The sequence below is a fragment of the Scardinius erythrophthalmus genome (assembly GCF_964197995.2).
Source record: "Scardinius erythrophthalmus genome assembly, chromosome: 23".
Taxonomy (NCBI): Eukaryota; Metazoa; Chordata; class Actinopteri; order Cypriniformes; family Leuciscidae; genus Scardinius; species Scardinius erythrophthalmus.
Window position 1 is genome coordinate 7,781,791 of NC_138243.1, and position 23,813 is coordinate 7,805,603.

Consider the following 23,813-nt stretch of genomic DNA (forward strand, 5'->3'; position numbering starts at 1 on the left):
CAGAAATAAAGAACCGTACAAGAACAAGATTTTTAATCAGTTTGAACTGTTTGCAAATGATATCATTTTGAAACAGAACATTCAATCTGATTCATCTGCTGAAAATGAAAACAATGCTTTAATATACACTATTGAGCAATTAAATAAATCACATAAACGACTCAATTAACAATGGCAAAATGTAACATTTCTATCGTAAAACAAACTACATCTTCTCACTCCTTCACCGATAAAATCTGCAGTGACGCGCTTCATGTTGGTATCAGTAAAGTCTCGCCGCCTTTGATATGATTGGCCGGCTCAATAATTATGACCAGCCTCAACTTTTTGTCAAAAATTCAAATGTCAAATATTGGGCTGTGGAGGAGGGGCACAATTTGGCATTTCTAGTTATTTTGGATGGCGGTTACTAAATATGAGCAATAATAATAATAATAGCAGTGATCGGTGAGAATACGCTAGACATTTGCTGGTTTGCATTTATTACATTAGAACAGAAACCCTTTCATCAGGACTCAGGCGCTCAACAGCACATGAACGTGTGACGGAACGAGAGCTCGAGCTGCACATCCGGCGGTTCAGGAGACCTGTCTGCGTCTGGTGCGTCGGGCGCGTCGCAGGAAGTCCTTCTCTCTCCACTTGTTCGGCTGCAGCATGTGCGGTCCATTGTGAACACAGAGGATGGTCATCTGCTCCGCGTACTGCAGGTTCTGCAGGAGCTACACACACACACACACACACACACACACACACAGTTACACACGCACATCAGTGTACATGTCACACACAACCGTATTCAGGAAACCCACCTTAGGAGTGATGAAGAAATACTGAGACGTGTTCACACCGCACGCGCTTCTCACCACAATGTCAAACACTCGCCTCTCGTTGACAGGGTCCATCCCCTGCACACACACACAAGTCACACACACACACGAGTCACACACACTCCACCCGAGGAACGGAGAAACATAATACCACAACTGCACTAGATGTTCTTCTACTAAGGTGACTGATTTCATACGGATTAGCAACAATGAAGCGGACACCAAACTGAGTTATTAAACCAAAACTGAAAACACTAAAGAAACATTTACGTCATTAATTATTAAACATCATTACACGGCTCTGTGGAATACTTGATTCTGATTGGTGGTATGTGATTCCCCTCTTGCTGGGAACGGGTTTTCCTTGTTGTAGTTTTGCGTTTGGTGAGCTAATAAAATATTCAGTCAACTCATAACTCAGTCAAATCAACATTTCGTGTAGAGTTATTTTAACATGTCATGCGGTATGGTGGCCTCGCTCTCTCGTTTCATTCAAACGCTGCTGCTGCCATTTTGAGTCTATTGTTTTGCACACTGCAATGGATTATAACAAACAGGAACGATTTTAAATCAGTTTCATCTCAGATCAATATCCCCATTATTATTTATGTGGCGAAACACTGTGTAATAAGTGGTATGACTGAACCGTATCTCTTAAATGTCCGTCTAGTTTGAACGTGGAAGCTTTGCGTTTAAAGAGCTAATAAAGATATTTTGACTTGAATATTTACTCATGTGGCAATAGCCGTATAATATGCAGGATAATGTATAATGTTCATCCAGCGGGTTGTTCTTCAGACTGAAGCAGGATCACCCTGTCGGGGTTTATTCTGGGATAACAACCGGCTGGATGAACATTATCCCTTACTCAACGATACTGGACTGACACCAGTGTTATCTTAGTATTATTGAGATCCCACTATAGTTTTTATTAATAGTTTGAATTGATTTTATTTTTAGTTGTTTTAGTACATCAAGTTAAACTAAATAGAAATGAGAAATGTTGCTTTGGGAATTAGCTGGAATAAAACAAGTCTGAATGCAAGACATTTTTTAAATAGTTTTCTTTTTAGTTACTATAATACCCTGAGACCTGATTCAACGACTGATGCACGTTTCTCATCAGACACCTGTAGATCTTACGTAGCCCCGCCCCTTTTCAGCGCTGCGCTCGTTGTCTTCTGGTTTGTATTTCCACAGCATGAAGGAACGATCTTACAGATTTATGAATGAACGGCTCGTTTAAAATCTTCCTGGTCTACTGACATTAGTTATGGCATCCGCTTCAAACATTACAATGCTCATCGTTATAACTTTCATAAACTCTACAATAAGTAAATCCGCTTCGACGGCGATGATATATACAAAACTCTGGGGATGTGTGTGCGCTGGTTTGTCTGGAGCACGAGGTCTATCTGAAAGAGCATGTAAGTCGTGAGGTGGTTGACCTGGTTGATCTCGTCCACCACTCTGAAGGGGCAGCGGTTGAGCTCCTGCAGGGCCATGAGGTACAGCATGGTGGACACACTGCGCTCTCCTCCGCTCTGATGGTGAGGCGTGAGCTCGTGCATCTGCGCGTTACTGCGAAACTTCACCTGGATGCGGATGCCGTACTTGTCATACTCCTCCTGAAACACACGTTCACAATGCTACGTTTGCTAGAGTCTGACACCCCGTGTTATGTTGCTTAAAGCTGCGATATGTTTGCAGAACAAGTTGAGAAGGCGGCTTTCAAAACGATCAAAGAAAGGAAACTTTGCTAACACAAAGAGAGCAGGAGAACGAGTCTCACCTCATTCTCGGAGTGCAGATCCACCTCTCCAGCGCACTGCATCGAGCGGAAGAAATCACTGAAGCGCTCGTTGATCTGATCCACCAGCAGCTTCAGAGGGTTCAGCCAGCGCTCTTTCGCCTGGGAAACACATCAGAGTTTGGTTACTCTTCATCTGTCTGCATGACGAGGGTCTCTGTGTGAGGTGGGACGCACCTCAGCGATGTTTCGACGGTAAGTGGTCAGAGCGTTGGTCTTGTCGTCCAGCTCCTTCTCCAAGTTCTGAATCTCCTGCTCGCGTCGGTTATACTCCTCCACCACCTGAGGGTCAAGACCGGCAGCGCATCAAACAGGGCAGGAACGAACAAGCAGCCCTTCTCCTCTTCATCTTCATTAGAATTGACTATATAGAAGTATTTATGCTGCTAACTCCAGCTAGCAAGTGGGTCGCTATGGAAAACTACACTCAGAATGAGAAACTGGCCAATGAAATGCATCAGAGAGGTTTGACTGAAATGCACACTTCAGAGGATCTGACAGCTGGATTCGTTAAAGTTCGCAAGGTTCACGGAATTAAATAATTATCAGGTATTCAAAGACTTGTTTCAGTCATATAAATGTGTATTTGCTGGATGCACAGTGGATTAGAAAGTATTATATTGTTTGCCGGTTAATTACTTAATAGAAAGACAAATATTTATTTGTATACCGTTTACGTTCTGTTTAACAGCACTGTCTAATCATTTATTAATCAGATCTGTCAAACAAAGACGGTAAACTAATGAAGGAGAATGGGAGATCAGGCATTGGTTCTCAGCACTTTCAAAATAAAAGTCTCTCTTTTGACACACCGACCAAAAAAAAATAAATCAGCGCCGGTGGTTCTGCAAAATCCATAGGGATTTAAAAAGAAAAATTGTTAAAGCATTATAAGCCTAGCCAATCAGCTACGAGGAGAATCACATTACAAACTTTGATTTGAAGCAAAAAGGTATTTGAAAATCTGACAAAAATACAAGATTGTGTTCGTAAACAGATTTAGTGAAGGAAAGAACTACAATCCCATGAAGCCTTGCGAACAGCATAATCAGATTACAAACAATGGAGAATATAAAACTAATCATTTAAAAATGTTTTAAGTATTTTGAGGGCATATGGAGACTAGATTGTCATTTGCAGTGCAGCATCATGGGTAATGTAGTTTTTCAGCACAAATTTTGCTGTTAAACAATGATGTTAAAATAACGTTAAAGTAAATTCCATCGATTAACAACCTCGTAAGCTCACAGTAGGTCTTATTAAAGTTATCATTAAAAATCAATTTCCCCAAGGAGAAAATGAATAATAGTTTTTAACTTCCAGAATCCGACTGTTGCACTCTATATATTCGCCTTGGTGATCAATTGGTCAACCATTAGATAATATGCTTATACAATTTAATTATAGCAACTGAGATGCATTTGGGGGGAAAAATTGGCATCAGAAATGGCATATTTTCAATCAGTCAGGCTGCAAGAACAATTTGGAATTGACATTCTGTTCATTTGCAAGATGGACATGGGTATCAGAGGACATCGATCCCCAAACGGTCAAATATTGAGGAAAATATTACTCAAGCTAAACTTGGAGCTCTTTAAGGCATCACATGTGTCAAGTTGGAAATCAAGAAACTATTCTTATTCAGAATGGTTCCTCTTTTCAAGACTTCCAGTGTGAGTTGAAGTTAGGACTGGTTAGTAAAGGCAGAGGTTAGGCAAAGTGTGAATGAGCTGATGTGTAGTTGTTCTCACAGCATCACTGAGGCCGGTGAAGCACTCCGCTCTGGTCTTCTCTTCATTCAACATGGCATCAATCTCATCCAGTGTATCAGGCAACTGTTTGAAGGCCTGGAGGGAAACCACACACACATAATGTTGTAAAATAATGAGTTAAACACAGAACGGAGGACAGATGTCTGAGGTAGACCGAGCTCACTGTATGTAGTTCCTCTGGGACCGCCGTCTCTCCAGGGATCATGTTACAGATCTCGCCGACCCTCCTCATCAGGGTCTTGCATGTGTTCAGCAGATTGTTCTTTATCTGGTCCAGCTTTTTATACGCCACCTGTGCCGACACACAGACACACGTTCTGGGGTCTTACTGGGCACCATTCATCGGTGGGTCAGGAAGTTTTCATTAACGAAATGAAAATTTACTAGGAATGCACAATATGAAAATGTTGGCCGATACCGATAACTCTTTACTTTGAAAGCTATACCGATAACCGATATATTGGCCGATAAATCTAAATCCAAATTATGATATATCTTTTGAGAGCCTGATTCCAAAAACAAAAGTCTCACCATTAAAATCCATGTCCCAAGCACACAATTATAATGATGTTCTCGTAATTTTAAGTAGCCTATATGACAGACTTGCACTTCACATGTTGCACTTTACTGTATTTTCTTTTTTTGAAGTGATTCCAATCATATTTCAAGCAATTCAGAACCATCACAGCGAACAGTGCGCCAAATAATCCATTATTTATCGGCTTTAATATATCTGCCAAATTTTCTTATCGGGCCGATAACGATTACATGAAAAATGAACAAATATCAGCTATGAACCGATATGGTGGCCGAAATATCGTGCATCCTTAAAATATACTCTATTATCCTCAATAATTCAAATTCTCTACCTGAATAATAGTGGGCCATTTACACAACATGTTTTGTGGTTAAAAACTTTGAGACGTTTTTTAAAAGTTGAAATTCTTTTAACCCGAGCACAGAAGACGTGAGCGCAACGGTCAAACACGTCCATTATGGCATAAAAACAATGGAGCAGTGTCACAGTGCAATGGAAAAACACATTCTTTGTATTTGTACGAATTGAAATTAATATCAAGTCACCTTTAAAATAGATAGAATATTACAAAATAAATAAAGTTATTGAGTTAATATAATAACTTCTCTTATATTAACAAGTATATTAATGCAATAATATATTATATTTGTATAATAACTGAAATGGGATTATAAAGAGTCATTTAATTTATTTGTTCAACATCACATGTGGGTGGAAGAGACGGGTCTGACCTCTGCCTGCTTGAGTTCAGATGAGCCTTCCCTGCAGTCCGTCTCAAGTTTGGTTTTCTCAGCGGAGAGACCTGCGCTCTGGAGAGCCAAGTACACCTTCTCCATACTCAACTTGGCCTTCGTCTACACACACACACACAGTCATGAGACAAAGAACACCTGAGAGTAGAAACCAACATGCAGAGAGCACAAACACACCTGCATGTGACTCAAATACTCCTCCATTATGGCCACTTTCTTGTTGTTTACAGCAGCGATCTTGGCATTCGTTTCCTGTTCAACTGTCTCCAAGTTGATCTCACTTTGCTCCATCTGCCTCAAACTACACAGAGAGAAAAAGACAAAAGTAAAGAAGGTATCGTTCATGTCTGTTACAGAGTGTGGGATGAGAAAGTTTGATCTGAACAAACCCTTCACCCAAAGTTTGAGCAGTAGCAATGAGACGCTTGCCTTAGCAATAATATGAAATGAAACGCACGGATGGGCAGAAGGTACCTGTCCTGTTTTGTACTGATTTTCTGCTCCAGTTGTCTCTTCTTGCCTTTCAGCTCAGACAGCTTCTTCTTCTTAGCACGCAGCTCATTATCACGCCGCTCTAGTCGAGCCTGTTGCTCACGAATGGCTGCCATCCGTTCATCAATACTCCGCACCTGCTGGTCTGCTGCCTGTCAACGAGATGTCAAATCACACAGTACATTCAAAAAGTGGAGCTGAAAAAAATTAAATAATAATAATAATCAGCTTTTAAAGAAGCGTACAATATTTTACAGCCCCCTAAAGCTATTTCTTAATGATTTAACCAAGTAAATCAATATATCTTCCAATCTGCTGCAGCGTTTAAATCAGTGGTGACAAGAGCTGTTTCTACTATCAAAGTGGTAGACTTAACTTATACGCAAAATCAGAATATCGCATTAAAAAATTAATTGTGAATAAAGCAATGATTCCATCCCATGTGTTCAAGAGAACAAAATCGTCACTTCCTGGGAAATTGGCGCAAAATATCTGTAATAAAAATGTAAGCTGCTGCAATCTGGGAAGAAACTGTGGCTCTTTTTTCCTTCATCATAAATGAGTTGCGTCTCAGAGCGCATAGACGGATATAAACAATATAAACGCATGTCATGTTCTCTTGCATTCGGATGCTGGTGTTTGGGAACACAATCATGCGAGACGCTTCTGGGAGGGAATTAAACCAAATCATTCTGATGACAGACTTTGGCTCAGGCATTTCAGAACCACCAAACCAACATTTGAGATGCTGTGATGCGATTGGTCCGCTGGTTAGTCATTATCCAATCACATCCACTGTTGAGGCAAAATCACATGAGTTTTTTTTGTTGCACATCGAGGGATTTATTCAGTGAAGGTTTTTCTATCATACTTATGTCTTCTTATCTGATATAAAAATATATATCCACCTGAATTAAGCACAGTTTTTAATGCACATTTTTAGAATCTATGTACCCTGGAAATCCAGAGTTCTCGCGAGAGCACAAGTTGAATTTGCTCAGCGAGTTACTCTGGTGTCGAATAATGATGCTCATTAAATATGCCCCTCGATCTGAGCTGCACCAATCACATCGGGTTATCTGATATAGGCGGGCCAGAGGCGAGATGACGACAGCGCTGTGACGTCTAAGTCATTAGTAAACATTGCAAGATGGCTATGGATGAACACCAGTTGTTTGAAACAGCTTTGGCCGCTACAATGAACGAGTTAGACTTGGCTTTTTATCTAAAAGAGGAACAGAAGACGGCGCTCGAATCGTTCCTTTGCAAGAAGGGCGTTTTTGCTGTTTTGCCGACCGGATACGGTAAGAGTCTAATATACCAGTTAGCTCCGCTGGTAGCTAAGCGTATGGGGTTTATTGTTGTGATTGGTCGTAGTGTTATCCAATTGCGTGCAGTGAGATTTTCAAATGCACGCTTGGTGCCGCCCCTCGAGCTGGCCGATTTTCATTAGTCAACGCCAGACCATTAATCTTTTAGATTTAGGTCTGGATTTCCAGGCTAGAATCTATGCGCTTTGTGGAATATTCCCTCTCTCACTCTCATCTGCTCCTCCAGGTGGCGTCTCTCGTCCGCATCCACGGCTGTGGTGAGGAACTGTGAGGGCCGCAGGGCCGAGTTACTGGAGACCACGTTATTAGAGTAGAAGGACCTCTTCACGGTGTACTTCTCCTCCGCTGTGTAGATCATCCTCAACTGAACCTCTTTGATCACCTGCAAAAGAATGTTTATTTGTTTATGTCAGCAACAAGGCTATTTTCATTAGCAAAAACAACATAATTCATACAACTAACAAAAAACTATATAAGACAATTCTAAAATACTTTCAGGTGATACTTTTTTAAATACATAATCTTTTAAATACAAACACATTTCTGAATAAAACCGTTGTCCATTTACATTAAAAACATTGCAGTCCAGTAAAATATGTTTAATAGTCATTGAAGGACCATATGAATTTAGTTTCATTTTTCCTAAATTCCGTGTTTTCCATTTTAATTGTTTAATCAATTTTCATTTAATAATCAGAATGCATGTCAACTCAATTAAAACTTTAACGATTTAATAATTGTAACAAAACAAATCTGAAATTCTGTGCTATCGCTTTTACCTTTTCGAGATTCTGCTTTATAATTTAAAACAAATGTATTATGTTCATGTGTTCACGCCCCCATATAGTGAGATGGCAGACGCTGGCTGAAAACATGCTGAAAATGCTTCAGTGTGTGTGTAGTGTGTAGAAACTGTGGTGCTCATTCACACAGACACATGCAGACTTCTGATTCAATTGCTTTTGAGCTTTAATATTTAGATGCTAGTCAATAATAAGTGTACAGTCCTACTTTAGATTTATCCAAAATTGGCTGAAATTTAACAGTAAATTCTGCGATGCTATCCACATTTTCTACAACACTGAAACCATAGGCCCCCCAAATACATGATGTGTTTAAGAGTTTTAGGCAGCGTCCCAGCTGAATGAAGGAGGACCCACCTTCTCGATCATGTTCTTGGTCTTCTCTGTTCCTACAGGTACATCATTGACTTTGTACTGATGGCACAAGTAACTCATGACTTCCTCAGGAGCATCAAACAGCTCACGCAAGTACGAGAAGAAGCCATACTGCCTGCCAAAAAAATAAAATGCATAAATACATAAGCTAAAAATGAGCTGAATAAGATGTATTAGTACAGCAGGTCAAGAAGAAGGTGTTACTCTAGAGTCTCGAGGGGTCGTGATGGTGCTCTGGTCGAGCAGGACTCAGCTGGAGCGATGACACTGTTGACTCGTAGCTTCTGTGTGTCTCGCACCTGAGAAAACATGACACATCTTACTGATTTTACTTCACTTACATCTATTATAGATATTTATTATGCTATTATTTTATTGCATCATATTATTTTATGTTTATTGATAGAAAATAACATCAATTGTGTCAATTCATATCACATAAATTAAGGCTTTTAACTGCAAATAGACATGGTAAATTTTGGTAACAGGGTTTCAAACATTTACAAACTTCATATAAAATGAACAGAAAATTGTTCATGGTGAGCAATCACCATTTTTTCCTCCACTGACCATTTGTTGTAGACACGATTGACACGATTAACTCGTAGAAATTTGTCAATCGGTACGAGATTTTGGACTTGTTGGTCTTAAAGTGACAGCATCCAAATGTCCCTGCTGTCGTTAATAATGTTAATCAAACAAAAACAAAAGAGAGAAAATCTCTCACTGCTCTTGACTGAATCACTTTAATAAGAGTAAATGTATTTTTAATTTACACAGTAAAGACCATGCATTGTTTTTTATACATTTGATTATACATTTTATGTAGCATTTCTAGTGCTTAAAGTTTTTCAGGTTGGTCCATTTCATTTGTGTCTTTGTTCTACTGTAGTTTGTTTTCTTTGCTCATTCTTTATCACTGTGTACTCGTCTTCAGTAAGCTTGAGTTGTTGTTTTTTTTCTTTTACTTAGGCTAGTATTCGTTTTTTGTCATATGCAAAATGGTGACAAGAATTATGAAAGATGATAGATAACCTTATCTAAAGCAAAAACAACTATATTGTGAGATATATATCGTTATCATGAAATAAAATTAGTCATATCGCACACCCCTAATAAAAAAAAAACATTAAAAAAAGATACTCATTGTGTCAGCTTCTTCAAGTACTACATGCGGAGCTTCTCACCTCTGCCATGAACCTCTCCATGTCCTGCTGTCTCTGAAAGACGAAGGCTCTTAAGTCGTTTAGAGGGATGTGACTCTCAATGTATTTTGCGTGCCGAGCATCACGGACATTTATCTGGCAAAAAAAAAATTGCGAGAACATCAAACTAATCTGCTTGGACAGCCATGTCCAGAAAACAGCGAGTGAATGAGCCGCTGTGCTCTCACCACCAGCATCATGGGCTCGTGGACATTGCCTTCAAAACGCTGACGGTTATCCCTCAGCCACTTGACGGCCGTGTACGTGTCACGGAAACGGTTGCGCAGCTTATCCTCTTTCACCTTCATCATGTCCTCCAGACTCCTCAGATGATTCTGCAAACCTTCAAAACAACAACCAACAAACTAAAAATGAGTACACGACTTAGTACCATGAACTGATAGAATTGATATGCTAAATTTGAGTGGTTTCTCCACAACAGGCAAAGATATAACACCATTATAACTGCAAAATGTCCTGTTTATACAACACATTTGTATGTTTTTTTGTGCTATCAAGCATTACGCATTAATTCTCCAAAAGCTTCGTCTTTATCTCTGCGCAGGTCCAAACTCTCGCTCTCCAGTTTGGCTTTTTCATCCTGGATGGTCCTCAGCTCTGCGTTCACAGCCTCGATCTGAGGCGTGACGTCCTCCATGCTGTTCATGTTCTGCAGCTCCTTCTGCAGGTCTCGGATCATGAGCTGCGTGTGTCCAATCCGCTTCCGCCGGTCCACCTCCTCCGTCTGCTTCAGACTCAGGTCCTGTCTGATGTCATCCACCTAGCGGTTGACAGAGGACACAGCGATCAGTCAGTGTTTTAATACAGTCTTTATTGGTGTAATAAAGCAGCGTTTCTCGACCGGTGGGTCTCACCCCAAAAGTGGGTCTTGGAGTGTGCGGTCAAAGAAACAACAACAAACGTAATTCCAAATGTTTTAGTAATGCGGGACTTTTATTTTGAAAGACATGTGTAAAAGCCGTTGACTCTTCAGTCAGATGCAGGCCTTGTCCACACGGACACAGGTATTTTTATAACCGTGACTTTTTTTCCGCGGTTCGGCCGTTCGTCCACATGGAAACGCAGTATCAGGTCACTGAAACCCCTGCCAGGGTGAGGATTTTCAGAAACGCCGGTTGCAGTGTTGTCGTGTAGACAGTAAAACCGGGGTTTTTGCTTCTGATTCAGGCTTCTGATTGGCCGACGTGGCTTTACGATTAGGGTTATATCGCCGCCTGCTGGTGTGACATGCTCTTGACAGCACGTGATAGCGTGTTTTTGCGTTTTCATGTAGGCGGAGATTTCTTTTAAACCGAGCATGTGTGGACCGGATTTTTTTTTAAACGCAGGAGGAAAAACTCCGGTTATAAAAAATGTCCGTGTGGACTAGGCCGCAGTTTAAGTAAAGAGTGCCTGAGAAAAACGCACTGTCTTGACTTCCTGGGAAGGATTTGCATGTTCATTCTATTCATCAGGATCAGTGTCCATGTGTTTCATCAACAGTTCATGTTAGCAGGGCTTGACATCAACATTCGGCAACCCGCCAAATGCGGAAGGATTTCAGGAGTGGTGTGTAAGTCACTGCTACTAGCCACTTTGCCGGGTTGAATTTTATATATTATAGCCTATACATTTTTCAATTGTAGTCTTTTAAAAAGGCATCTGAAATAATAAACTAAGTGCAATGGAGTGTTGTCAAAAATACAGATTCTTTTGACACTGAAATATCAGAAACACTTCCAATACTCATTTTACTCACTTTCTCGCTCTCTCATCTTGAGCTGACACATACACCCGCCTCTCCTCACTCACTCAATCCCGCAGATTTTGCGCTCACAACCAGAGCGTGGCACATAAATCCGCCTCTCAGTACTAAATTGAGTACTTTTTAGCTGCTTATTGTGCTTAAACATTCAAATACACACTAAATAATGTCAAAATGGCAGTCTTGGTGAGAATTCACGTGAACACAGTCAGTTATGTTTTAAGTGAATGTAAACAGTTGAGAAAGGAAACGCAGTGTGTTAACTTCATGTGCGAGTGAATGTATTATCGCGAGAGTCTACAAGAATGTATTATCGCGTGAGTCGGCGAGACTTGTTGGTTCTTCTGTGGTATTTGCGGGAGAATAGAGTGTGGAGTAATAAAAAAACTTTCTGTGGAACTTCGTTGTATTTTTGGCTATTTTCAATGGTAGCAGAGGATGGTTTCCAACTACAGAGTACCGCCTAAGCTTGATGAAGCTCGACCATACGAGTGCTGGAAAAATGAAGTTAGCATGTGGAGACTTGTTACGGACTTAGAAAAGAAGAAGCAGGCACTCGCGGTGGTGCTGGGGCTCGAGGGGCGAGCCAGAGAGACCGCTTTGGAAATACCCGCGAACGATCTAAACAAAGATGACGGTATGGAAACCTTGCTAGCTAAGCTGGACGCGATATTCTTGAGAGAAGAAAAAGACCGCGCTTATGAAGCATACTCTCATTTCGACTCGATTTCCAAAGACAGTGCGGTGTCCATGACGGACTACATTATAGACTTTGAGCAAAGATACAACCGGATGAAGAAATACAACATGACCCTGCCTGACGCTGTGTTAGCGTTTAAACTCCTGGACACGGCTTGTCTCGAGGAGAAGAGTAGGCAGCTAGCACTTACAGCGTGCACGGATCTGACATTCGCATCCATGAAGTCAGCGCTGAAGCGGATTTTCGGAGGAAAAACCAGTGGAGCAAGCGGCGGCAGCGAGACTCAAGATGCGGCGTTTTTCACGGAGCAAAGGCCATCGGGCAAATTCAGATGGAACAGCGGCCCGTCACAGAGCAGACAGCGGCAGCCACAGCAAGGTACAAACCCACTCGACAAATATGGTAAGAGAACAAAATGCGTCATTTGTCAGAGCACGTACCATTGGGCCAAAGACTGTCCTCATCGGAGAAATGAAGTAAAGCTAACAGAAGATGTGGAAGAGTGTAACATTACACTATTTACAAAAGTCATGACGGACTCTGAGATATTTCTAACTGAATCACTGGGATCAGCTATCATTGACACTGCATGCACACGTACAGTTTGTGGTGAGAAGTGGCTGGATAGTTACATGAAAGACCTGAGCCAAAGCCAAATAAACAAACTGCTGCAAACAGAATCTTCAAGCAGCAGACCTTTCAGATTTGGTGACGGTCAGATGGTACAATCCAACAGAAAGGTGAAGCTTCCTGCTAAGATCGGACAAACAAAATGTCACATTGAAACGGAAGTTGTTCCTGTTGATATTCCTTTACTGCTGAGCAAAATGTCTCTAAAGAGAGCAGGAACTGTTTTAGACATGGAGAATGACAGAGTTGTCATGTTCAAGCAACCAGTGCCTCTTGAGCTCACTAGCTCGGGACACTATTGTGTTGACATTAGAGATGATAATACTGAAGCGAACACCAATGAAAGTGAAATCCTTGTCGTTACAGCAGAGATGTCTGCAAAAGAGAAGCGTAAAGTTCTCCTGAAGCTCCACAAGCAGTTTGGCCACGCCTCCGCAGACCGGCTGCAGAGGCTCATCCTCAGCTCTGGAAATACTGACAAAGACTGTCCAGTTATTCTGCAAGAGATCATCCGTGACTGTGAGGTATGTCAAAGATATAGCAGGACCAAGCCCAGGCCTGCTGTTGGTTTGCCTTTAGCCTCAGAGTACAATGAGACGGTGGCAATGGATCTACATGAGCTGGAACCTGGCGTATGGTACCTCCACATCATCGACCACTTCACACGCTTCAGTGCTGGAAACATTGTGAGAACAAAGAAAGCCTCGGAGATCGTCAACTCCTTCATTCACTCGTGGATAAGTGTTCATGGTGCCCCCAAACGAATATACACAGACAACGGTGGCGAGTTCAACAACGAGGAGTTGAGAGAGATGGCAGAAAAATTCAACACTGAGATGAAGACTACAGCGGGATACAGTCCTTGGAGCAACGGGCTGCTGGAGAGACACAACATGACACTGACTGAGATCCTCCTGAAGGTGAAAAGGGAAAACGGGTGTGGCTGGCAGACTGCTCTAGACTGGGCTCTAATGGCCAAAAACAGTATGATCAATGTGCATGGTTATAGTCCACACCAGCTTGTGTTTGGTCACAGTCCTAATCTTCCCTCAGTTTTGGTTGATAAACTGCCTGCTCTAGAGAGCACTTCTATGAGTACTAGAGTAGGACAGCACCTAGCAGCATTGCATGCATCCAGAAGAGCATTCACGGAGGTGGAATGCTCAGAAAGAATAAGAAGAGCTTTACGAAAGCAGGTCAGGCCTACAGATGAAAAGTATGAGACAGGAGACAGAGTGTACTACAAACGAGCAGACAGTACAGAGTGGAAAGGCCCTGCTGTAGTTATCGGTCAGGATGGCTCTGTAGTGTTTATCAGACATGGTGGGATTCTTGTCAGAGTACACCAGTCCAGGCTGAATAAAGTCAATGCACAGGATGAGGATAAACCTGGACTACCTGATATTCCTGAAAATAGTAAAGAAAAGGAAAATGTAATACACACGGATGTGTCAGAGAATTCAGATGATGAAATGAGTGTTAATGGAAACGTGCAAATCCCTGAAAACACAGAAACAGATGAAAGAGAAGACATGAGACAAAGTAATGAGACAGAGAGTGATGCTACTAATACAGTGAGTTTCACTGCTGTCAAGCTGAGAATAGGTCAGACAGTGACGTTTACAAACAGAGATGATGGTACTAAGCACACTGCCAGAGTTTTAAGCAGAGCAGGAAAAGCAAAAGGGCAATATAAAAACTGGTACAATGTGCAGTATCTTGAACCAAATGGCAGCGAGGGCCAAAAGGAAGCTTTAGACATGTCACAAGTTGATGATCTTCTCACTGAATGTGATAACACTGATGCTGATGTACTCATTACCAAAGACATCTCTTTTGATGCTGCTAAACAGCAAGAGATTGAAAACTGGCAAAATAATAATGTTTACGAAGAGGTCACAGACAGGGGTCAGAAATGTATTTCTACTAGATGGGTCTGTACGTTGAAGGAGACTTCTAATGGTATTGTTCCCAAAGCTCGCCTTGTGGCAAGAGGATTTGAAGAAGTCAATAATCATGAATTACAAAAAGATTCTCCCACATGTGCATCAGAGTCACTCAGGCTGCTGTTAGCTGTTATTTGTCAAAACAAGTGGAAAGTAAATTCTATGGATATTAAGTCTGCCTTTTTGCAGGGAATGGAACTCTCAAGAGACATTTACATTCGTCCTCCACCAGAAGCAGGCGTGAACAATGCATTGTGGAAACTAAAGAAATGTGTGTATGGACTTGCAGACGCTTCCCTCTACTGGTACAACAAGGTCAAAGAACTCATGCTGAACAGTGGTGGTAAAATGTCACGGGTTGATCCTGCAGTGTTTTATTGGCAGAATGAGCAGTCTGAGGTGACAGGAGTACTGGCATGCCATGTGGATGATTTTTTTTGGGCAGGTTCAGAGCACTTTGTAACTAACGTCATCCCTGTACTTAAATCTGCATTTCACGTGGGTCGTGAAGAGCATGGCAGTTTTTCATACGTGGGGATGGACATTGCAACTGTGGGTGGTGTAGTGCAGGTGCATCAGCACAGTTACATTGAAAACCTACAACCAGTTCACTTACAAGCAGCACGTGCTGTACAGAGAGAGGCTCCACTAAACGAGAAAGAAAGAGAACAACTCAGGTCCAAAATAGGACAAATTCTGTGGGTTGCTAAACAGACAAGACCAGATGTAATGTTTGACACATGTAGCTTAGCAGCCAACATTAAGAATGCTACTGTTCAGTCCATACATGAAGTGAACAAAGTGATCCGTAAACTTAAGTCAGAGAAGGTCACACTTAAGTTTCAACACTTGGGCAACAGTGATGATTTGGGTTTGGTGGTCTTCAGTGATGCTTCACTGGGCAATCTTCCAGATGGAGGTACACAGGGAGGGGCTTTAATTGCTCTCATGGCAAAAACAGGAAAATTCTCTCCCCTGTTTTGGCAGTCTAAGAAAATCAGACGTGTGGTTAGAAGTACGCTGGCAGCAGAAACCCTTGCCATGTCAGATGGTATTGACAATGCTATGTTCTTGACTATGCTCTACTCTGAGCTTACCACTGGTAAAGCTGATCTTAATGCTCTCCCCCTTATTTGTGTTACTGATAACCATTCCCTGTTTGACGCACTTAAGTCTACAAAACAGGTCACAGAGAAGAGACTAAGATTAGAAATAAGCGGTGTCAAAGAGCTCCTACATGCTAACAAAATCAAAGAAGTGCGCTGGTCAGAAGGCAAGTCACAACTTGCTGACTGTTTGACGAAGAAAGGTGCTTCCTCACTTATGCTTCTTAAAGCGCTGTATGAGGGTGTATGGAAACTGTAATATCTGGACTATTGAGCATTTATCTTGGTACAGTTTTTTTTTGTTTAAATACTCAAGCTCACTTAAATGTTACTGTGTTCTGAAAATCGTTTTGTATTTGGAGACGATGTTTAATATGTCAAAATCACCTGTTCATTTTTTTATTTAAAGAAGAGAGGGAGATTGTTAACTTCATGTGCGAGTGAATGTATTATCGCGAGAGTCTACAAGAATGTATTATCGCGTGAGTCGGCGAGACTTGTTGGTTCTTCTGTGGTATTTGCGGGAGAATAGAGTGTGGAGTAATAAAAAAACTTTCTGTGGAACTTCGTTGTATTTTTGGCTATTTTCAGTGTAACAGTATAATGGATCTGTGCGTCAGGTCTTAAAGTGACAGCAGCCTAATATTCCTGCTGCCAAATTATGAGATGATTTCGAAAATATCTATTTGGTAGTTTTCCCCCCATGTTATTGATGTCAAAATATCTTATACTGTTTATTCATCAGTGTTAACCATTTTTGAGAAATTAATACTTGGTTCAAAGACCTAAACATGTGGGTTGTAGTGACCATGCTGAGAACCACTGTTATAAAACACTCTCTTAAAATGTTTCATAAGCGGTTCCTCTTTCAGAACAAACCTCTTTACTCCTCAGTTCAAGCTGATCATGTTTCTGTTTACATTTCTGTGACACCTCTCTGATACTGGCGGTCTGAAAACAAAAAAAAACCAGTGTCATTAATTTTACATATAGAAGGAGATGAGACAGAGAGTTGGTAATAGGGTCAGTGGTCTGCGCTGACCTTCTCCCTCATCTGCTGCTCGATGGGCTGCAGCTGACTCTCCACCGACCGGATCTTTCTGATCAGCGGCTCCTGAGCATCTTTCAGCGACCTCAGCTTCCTTTTCATTTCCTCTCTGTCCTTCTTCACCCCCTCCATCTCTTTACGTGCCGTTTCATACTCCTAAAAATTGGAAACAGGGAATAGTCTAGAAATACATTCAGAGTGCGCACTTGGTTTTAAAACAGGGGTGTAAATCGGACAGTTAATCACGATGCGATACGATATCGATTCTCTCAGCCAACGATACGATATTTGCCGATACCTCAAAAAATTCTACGATACGATTATGATTCGATTCAGGGCTATATCGATCGATTAATCGATATTTAGATATTATGTGCCAAGTGTACACAACCAGTTACTTTATTAACTCACACTAATACATGCAAAAATATATAACATGAAAGTTTAATTAAACTCTTTGAAAATTGCACACCCTCTCCCAACTGGGACATTTACAAGTTGTTTGTTACAAGTTAAAAAAAAAAACATGATGAAAATGAACAAGAACGGAGTTATCTGTTTTTGCAAATGAAATGTATAACAGAAGAGTTCATTTGCAAAAACAGATAACTCCGTTCTTGTTCATTTTCATATTATATCATGTTTTTTTTTATATATTGTGCATTTGAATATCAGTCAAACTGCAGCTGGATTGTTTTGATTAAGTAATAATAACAAAAAAATACAGATAACTTATAAAATTAAAGTTCATTGAAAGTATTTTTTATATATATTTATTTTTTTGTGGCAAAAGCAGATAACTCCACATTTCATGTTTCAGAGTTGAACAAAGCCAAGTAATTGCTATGATACATAATAAAACACTTGGTTAATCTTTGTAACGTTAATCTTCTCAGCTGACATAGACGCCTGACAAACTTTGTTGTTATGATTAACGTACATGCAATACAGAGAGCTTTTCCCTCACCACTAACGTGCTGTTTTAGCAAGATTACATGAAAAAGTTTCAGCTTTTATTTTCCTTTTATGACGAAACTCCTCTCAGCTAGCGCGTCTTTTCAAAGTGACAAGCAAGCAGCCTTGTCACCTGACCTGAATACTGCGCACTGATTCGCTAAAACAGACTTTTCGGGGCTTGTCGTTTCTGCTGTAAAACATGAACGCGTGATGCCTTGACAGTGGAAAATACCGGCTTTTGTGACAAAGGGTTCAGTCAATCTTGTCAGGCGTCTATTTCAGCGGAGAAAAGTTACGTGAGGATGTGGAGCGTGTCAAAATAAAGGTAAAATAAAGGTAAAGGTATTATAATAAAGGTTAGTGGTGCAATGGATCATCATTGATCCGTGATCCGAGAAACGATCCGAACCGTGAGTTTTTTGATCCGTTGCACCCCTAGTATCAATGCATCGTATCGTTAGACATTTGATCGATGTACTTAAAACTTGGCAAATCTTTGTTCAGGTTTCTCTGAGCTATAGGAATTTTTATTGGCATCTATTGGTGTCGTGTTTACAGGCATGTGGGCGGGACAATAACCTGTCACTCATATGAGATCCACCAATAGCAAACCACGAGCATTCAATCAATTCCCCATAGACAAAATCAAGTTCCGCCCTACATTTGATCTTGTTCCAGAAGCCTTTTCACCCTGATATATTTGGCAATAGGGAAGAAAAGACTATCACAACATCTACTTCATGTCGACTTTAAATTTGCAACTTTATATGGAAGCATAGTAATTATAAACATTCTGAGGTGTCCCAGGTATTTGTCATCAATGATTCATTTATTTGGCAACCGAAAGTGTCTAATATTAATAATAGGGAGTTATCACAATAAAGTGACTAGTATTCAGTGCATTGTGTGATCCAACCATAGCGGTCAGCCACCATGAGTGAGGGCCACCCTAACAATGAGGATTCATTTCTCTCAGGAAAGCTTTTTAGCACTAATGCAACAACATGAAACAGAAAGAATGTGCACAATCATGACTTATGATCAATATCAAAGAAACCTTCCACTCCGGTTTTGGGAAAGTTTAGCCTAGTAAGATGGGATGCTCACCACCAAGGGTTTCTTCTTCTCTAGCATCTGGATCCTGTCCAAGTGTCTCTTCTTCATGTAGTAACGCTCCACATCCAGCTTGTTCCTCTCATTCCTCTGCTTGGCCTTCTCTAGGAAGTTGGCTTTCTCCTTACAGACATTCTGTTCAAGCACCACACACAGCATGGAGTAAAATGAAAGGCCTAATCAGGACTATAAACACAATATACTGGATTTTAATACAAGAAAAGCGTTCACCTCCAGGTCCCTCTCCTTGCTGCGAAACGTCTTGAGCTCGCAGTGAAACTCGTACATTTCTGGTGGGCCGACAGACTTCTCAGTGGCTTCAAGAAGCTCAATCTTACTCATCTTAGCAAACTCACCAACCTTCTCCTGTGACACCAGATCAAAGGCAGAGGATTAATTATAGAGGACATATTACTGATTATTTTCACCACATTCTCCATTGTTGCAGCGCCTCTCTTCCCGGTCTGTCAGTAACGTGCTCTGATTGGTCGGCTGGATCAGTGTGTTGTGATTGGTCAGCCGTTTCGAGTGTGTTTGGGAAATGCCCCTTACCATAAATGCCAGTTTCAACACACAACTAACTAACTCAACCAGGCCTCATCCCTTTATTCTGCGGGTGATTGGGATGGAATTATTTAAATGAGGAATATTGTGATGTGTTCATTCCCGGAAGAAAACTCAAAACCACAATGGAGGCGTTTCAGGGAGTTCAGAAACGGTGCTTACCAAACATGTTCACAAGTCTTTGGGGTCCAAGTTCATGTCAAGTCTTTGTTCTATTTTTAGCAATAATTCTTTCAGCTAGTTTTCAGAGTTTTGAAATATCAAAACTAATTACTTGAATTGTCCAATAAAGCACACCAAGTATTGTTTAAATAATTAATTTAAAACACACAATATATATTACATACTATACATAACATAAAATTTGGTCTCAGTCACCACGAGAAAAAAAAACATGCTGTGTATTTTGAGCTATTTGCTGTAGTTCTCAAGCAATGATGGGTAATGTAGTTTTCTCAAGCATTGATGGATAACGGTGAGTCGAACAGGGTCGTAAATGTGTATGGAAGCTTAAGCCAGTCAATACTTGGGGAAAAGGACATGGAAATATGTACTTATTGAAAATGGATAGCAAGCAAGTCTCTTGACAGCTGTGCAACACCAAAGCTCCCCTTTGGATTAATTGATTGCTTTTCAAATTAAATGACACAAAAATTATCACAAGGTAAGACGTGGCTATATTATAGCGGCTTGTTATTCATTTATATAACAGCACTGCCTTCAGATGTGTCACACGCGTATATAATAACACTGGCTTGGTGTGTTTAGAGATGAATTGTGATGTTTGCTGCTGCATGTAATGAATGAATGAATGAGGAATGAATAGTAAAATGAGGTGTTTCATGCTGTCATGGGGATGACTTGTGTTTTTCATGAGTCTCTGTCTTCAAGTCCATGTCAAGTCTCGAGTCAGTTGCTCAAGAGCCAAAATTAAAGTCTTTTTTTTTTTGCGACTTAAGTGTGACTCGAGTTTCCATCTCTGCTGCACACTGATATAAGGGGCCTTCGCACCGGATAGTTCTAGGAACGTTTTCTGGTTGCATTCGCACCGCCAGTAGGAACTCTGAAGTGACGCAAGTCGTGCTTGTTGTTGTGGCATTTATTTTGACGGCGCGGCAGACCTTTATATGGCACAGAGAACCTCAGAGCCTGAGCTCACAGTGCTCGCATTCTCCGTGTTCATTAGTTTACGATCGGTCTAACAGTTGTGTCAAATATGTTATTAGATAGAACTATTATACGTAGAAAGTAGCAGTAATGAAAAGTTATTAGCATATGCCGTGTGGATGATGTCCAGTGTCGCTAGCTGAGCAGAAATACATAATCATGTTCCTCTTGGTCTCCTCAAAGTTGAAGAGGTTAAGGGGTCCATCTATCACTGTTTTCCATGTTTCGTAGAGTTACTTCGCGGAGTAAATATATAGGCTATAATCTGGGTGTTTACACAGCCTTTTTAAAAATGGCGGGTGCTGGTGTTTCGCGTGTGTTTGGCAAATCAGCGTCACTAACGTCACGGATAGTTCCTATAGTGCTGGTTTAGACCCTACTCTGATGTAGGAGATACATTAGTTCCTCCAAAAGGAGTTCCTAGAAGTAAAATCGTTCCTAGTTCATGCGGTGCGAACACGCCAAAATCCTGGAACTTCTGCCAATAGTTCTAGGAACTATGAAAAGGTTCCTCTGGTGCGAAAACCCTTATAGAGAATAGCTCCCTTTGGAGCGACTTTGTGCTTTGTAACTTTACAGACCTTTTTCACACTCAAACAGCAACATTACACACTAAAGAAAGTTGAACATGTAAAAGAGCATATTAGTTCCTCTTTAAAAAAAAAAATATATATACTAAATCTTCAAACCTTTACAGACATGTTTGGCAATATATAGTGCAATAAAAGCTCCTCATTATAATTAGAGCACTCACCTGTGGCAGAAACTGACACAAGTTGCCGACCTGAATGTGCAGCTCTTTCACAGCCTCCTCCACAGCCCTCTGGCTGGAGTGCTTCTTATTGAGCATCCAGGACGACTGGTTGTTCTCCACCTGGATCTCTCTGGTGATTATCAAGTTTCCACTCGCTCTGAATCTGGACACAAAGATGAAATGATCAAATCTATGTCTCTCCAAGGACTTTTGGAAATGGAAATTGAACAAATATACATATATATCTATACTTACAACTCAATTTCGACTGAACCTTTATTACACCCTCGCTTCACATACAGACCAACCTAGAACATAAAAATATCCAGTTCATTTATTATTTATTGACAAGTATGTAACAGTGATATTTTATACTAGTATAGTATATACTATTATAATTTTCATTGAATTTATGTTTTTATATTTTCAATTCTCATCCTAAAGTTTTAGTAATTTGTAGTGTTTAAGTTTATATAGTTTTTATTAATTTCTATTTCAGTTTTAGATATTTTTCGAACATAATGAAAATGAATGAATGAATTTAAACTAAATGAAAATGAGACATGTTTAATATGTATATGTCTTTTATATTTTATTTCAGGTTATGAAAATATTTATGTATGGTATTAGTTTTAGTTAGCGATAATAACCCTTGTATGTGATAAGGTGTTTCTGAATGTAAAATCTGAAAACTGTATGCACAAAGGAAAACATTTCAGTATCATACTTTTTTTTAAATGCTAATCAAAGTCCCAGTGAACCGGAAATTGCAACCGACTTTACATATTTCCAAGTGAGAGGGAATATTGAATAGAGGGCAGGGTTTTCCTTCAGCGCACCTCCTCTCCATCCCTCGCTCACAGCAGACTGACGGTTGAGTGGTTAAGGAAACTCAACCCAAGCGTCATCAGAGAAGGAACGCTATTCCAGAGCAGAAGCAAATTTTCTGATTTTGATTTAAGATTACCACGACAAACTATTTTATTCTGTGTATTAACTTGCATGGATTAATTGTTCATCAAAAGACTAGTAATATGTGTTAAAATAAATAAGGTCCATTTTGATTTCATGAAAACTTTAAAGCACCAATTCCTTAAAATGTACATTATACGAGTTAAATTAAATCTAAAACATTCAAATCTCATGGACCCACATTTCAGTATGTATTAGAGAAAACCCCACAGGAATTGCATCTATGTAAAAACTCCCTTTCTGTTAGTATCCCTGATTATATCATGTAACATTTAAGATGTACTGGCTTGTACACTTTGCAAAGTATCTAAGTTACAAATAAAAAAATTGCATTCACATATATTTGTGAATACTGTGTGTGTGTGTGTGTGTGTGTGTGTGTGTGTGTGTGTGTGTGTGTGTGTGTGTGTGTGTGTGTGTGTCAAACTACATAGACATGAACATCTGTGTATATTTAAGAATCTTGTGAGCTTTCAAACTTTCAGGTACATTGTATGGAAAGTTGTAGAGTTTATTGTGAAATGATTGGAAGTGTTCATGACACTTTTACCATCTGAATAAGTGTCTGAAGCCTAACAGAAACTGTGGGATAAGACTCGCCTTGTCCCCTCGCCCCAGCACGGCTGTTTTCCCGGCCAGGCCCAGGCAGATGGCGCACACGATGCTGGACTTCCCCGTGCCGTTGGCTCCCACGATCATGTTGAGTTTGGGACCGGGGAAAACTTCTGAGTGATCGTATGTGCTGAGAACAGAGATGAGCGTGATTACAAGCATGCCCCAGACTGAATCTGTCAACACTCACACGACACTTACAGGAAGTTGTGCATGGAGATGCGGACGATGGAGCCCTCCACGAACCCTCCTGCTCCTGCTCCTCCTGCTGGGACATTGCTGCTGGTGGACGGTGTCGCGGCGCGGTTGGAGGGCTGTGAGTTGGTTAATTCATGGCTTATTCGTTTTCTCTTCTGCGGCAGCTCCATTTCTCTGCCCGTAAATCCCCCTGAGTGACGGTTGATAGCAGGCAGAGGCAGCCTCACATCACTTTCGTTTCGCGCCGGTGTTGTGAGTAAGTCGCCGTATGATTGGCCCACAGTAGTCACATGATGGGGCGTCATGCGTGATCGGTGAGTGAGCTGCAGTGCACTAGATAGCAGTAAAGATTTACCCTGCCTGCGATAAACTAGCA

The 23,813-nt window shown here is 40.7% G+C and overlaps 1 protein-coding gene across 1 annotated transcript; it reads right to left on the reverse strand.

The window, feature by feature from the left end:
• Positions 1-16: 16 nt before the first annotated feature.
• smc5 (structural maintenance of chromosomes 5) lies at positions 17-23,740 on the reverse strand. Its single transcript, XM_081353526.1, has 24 exons — positions 23,441-23,740; positions 23,228-23,369; positions 21,911-21,963; positions 21,656-21,818; positions 19,402-19,536; positions 19,165-19,305; positions 17,095-17,256; positions 16,932-17,003; positions 10,431-10,686; positions 10,094-10,248; positions 9,888-10,001; positions 8,905-8,999; positions 8,683-8,815; positions 7,731-7,904; positions 6,174-6,343; positions 5,877-6,000; positions 5,679-5,801; positions 4,573-4,701; positions 4,389-4,484; positions 2,815-2,919; positions 2,620-2,739; positions 2,276-2,455; positions 810-905; positions 17-719 (listed from the first exon to the last, which is right to left on the reverse strand). The coding sequence occupies exons 1-24, from the start codon at positions 23,605-23,607 to the stop codon at positions 579-581; spliced, it is 3,246 nt and encodes a 1,081-aa protein (XP_081209652.1). The 5' UTR covers positions 23,608-23,740; the 3' UTR covers positions 17-578.
• Between the last annotated feature and the right edge of the window lie 73 nt (positions 23,741-23,813).

Coding starts and splice junctions, on each gene's coding strand:
- smc5 (XM_081353526.1), bottom strand. CDS start 23,607: ATGGAGCTGCCGCAGAAGAGAAAACGAATAAGCCATGAATTAACCAAC. Junction 23,370..23,440: donor ATCTCCATGCACAACTTCCT/GTAAGTGTCGTG, acceptor CTCTGTTCTCAG/CACATACGATCACTCAGAAG. Junction 6,001..6,173: donor ATCAGTACAAAACAGGACAG/GTACCTTCTGCC, acceptor CTCTCTGTGTAG/TTTGAGGCAGATGGAGCAAA.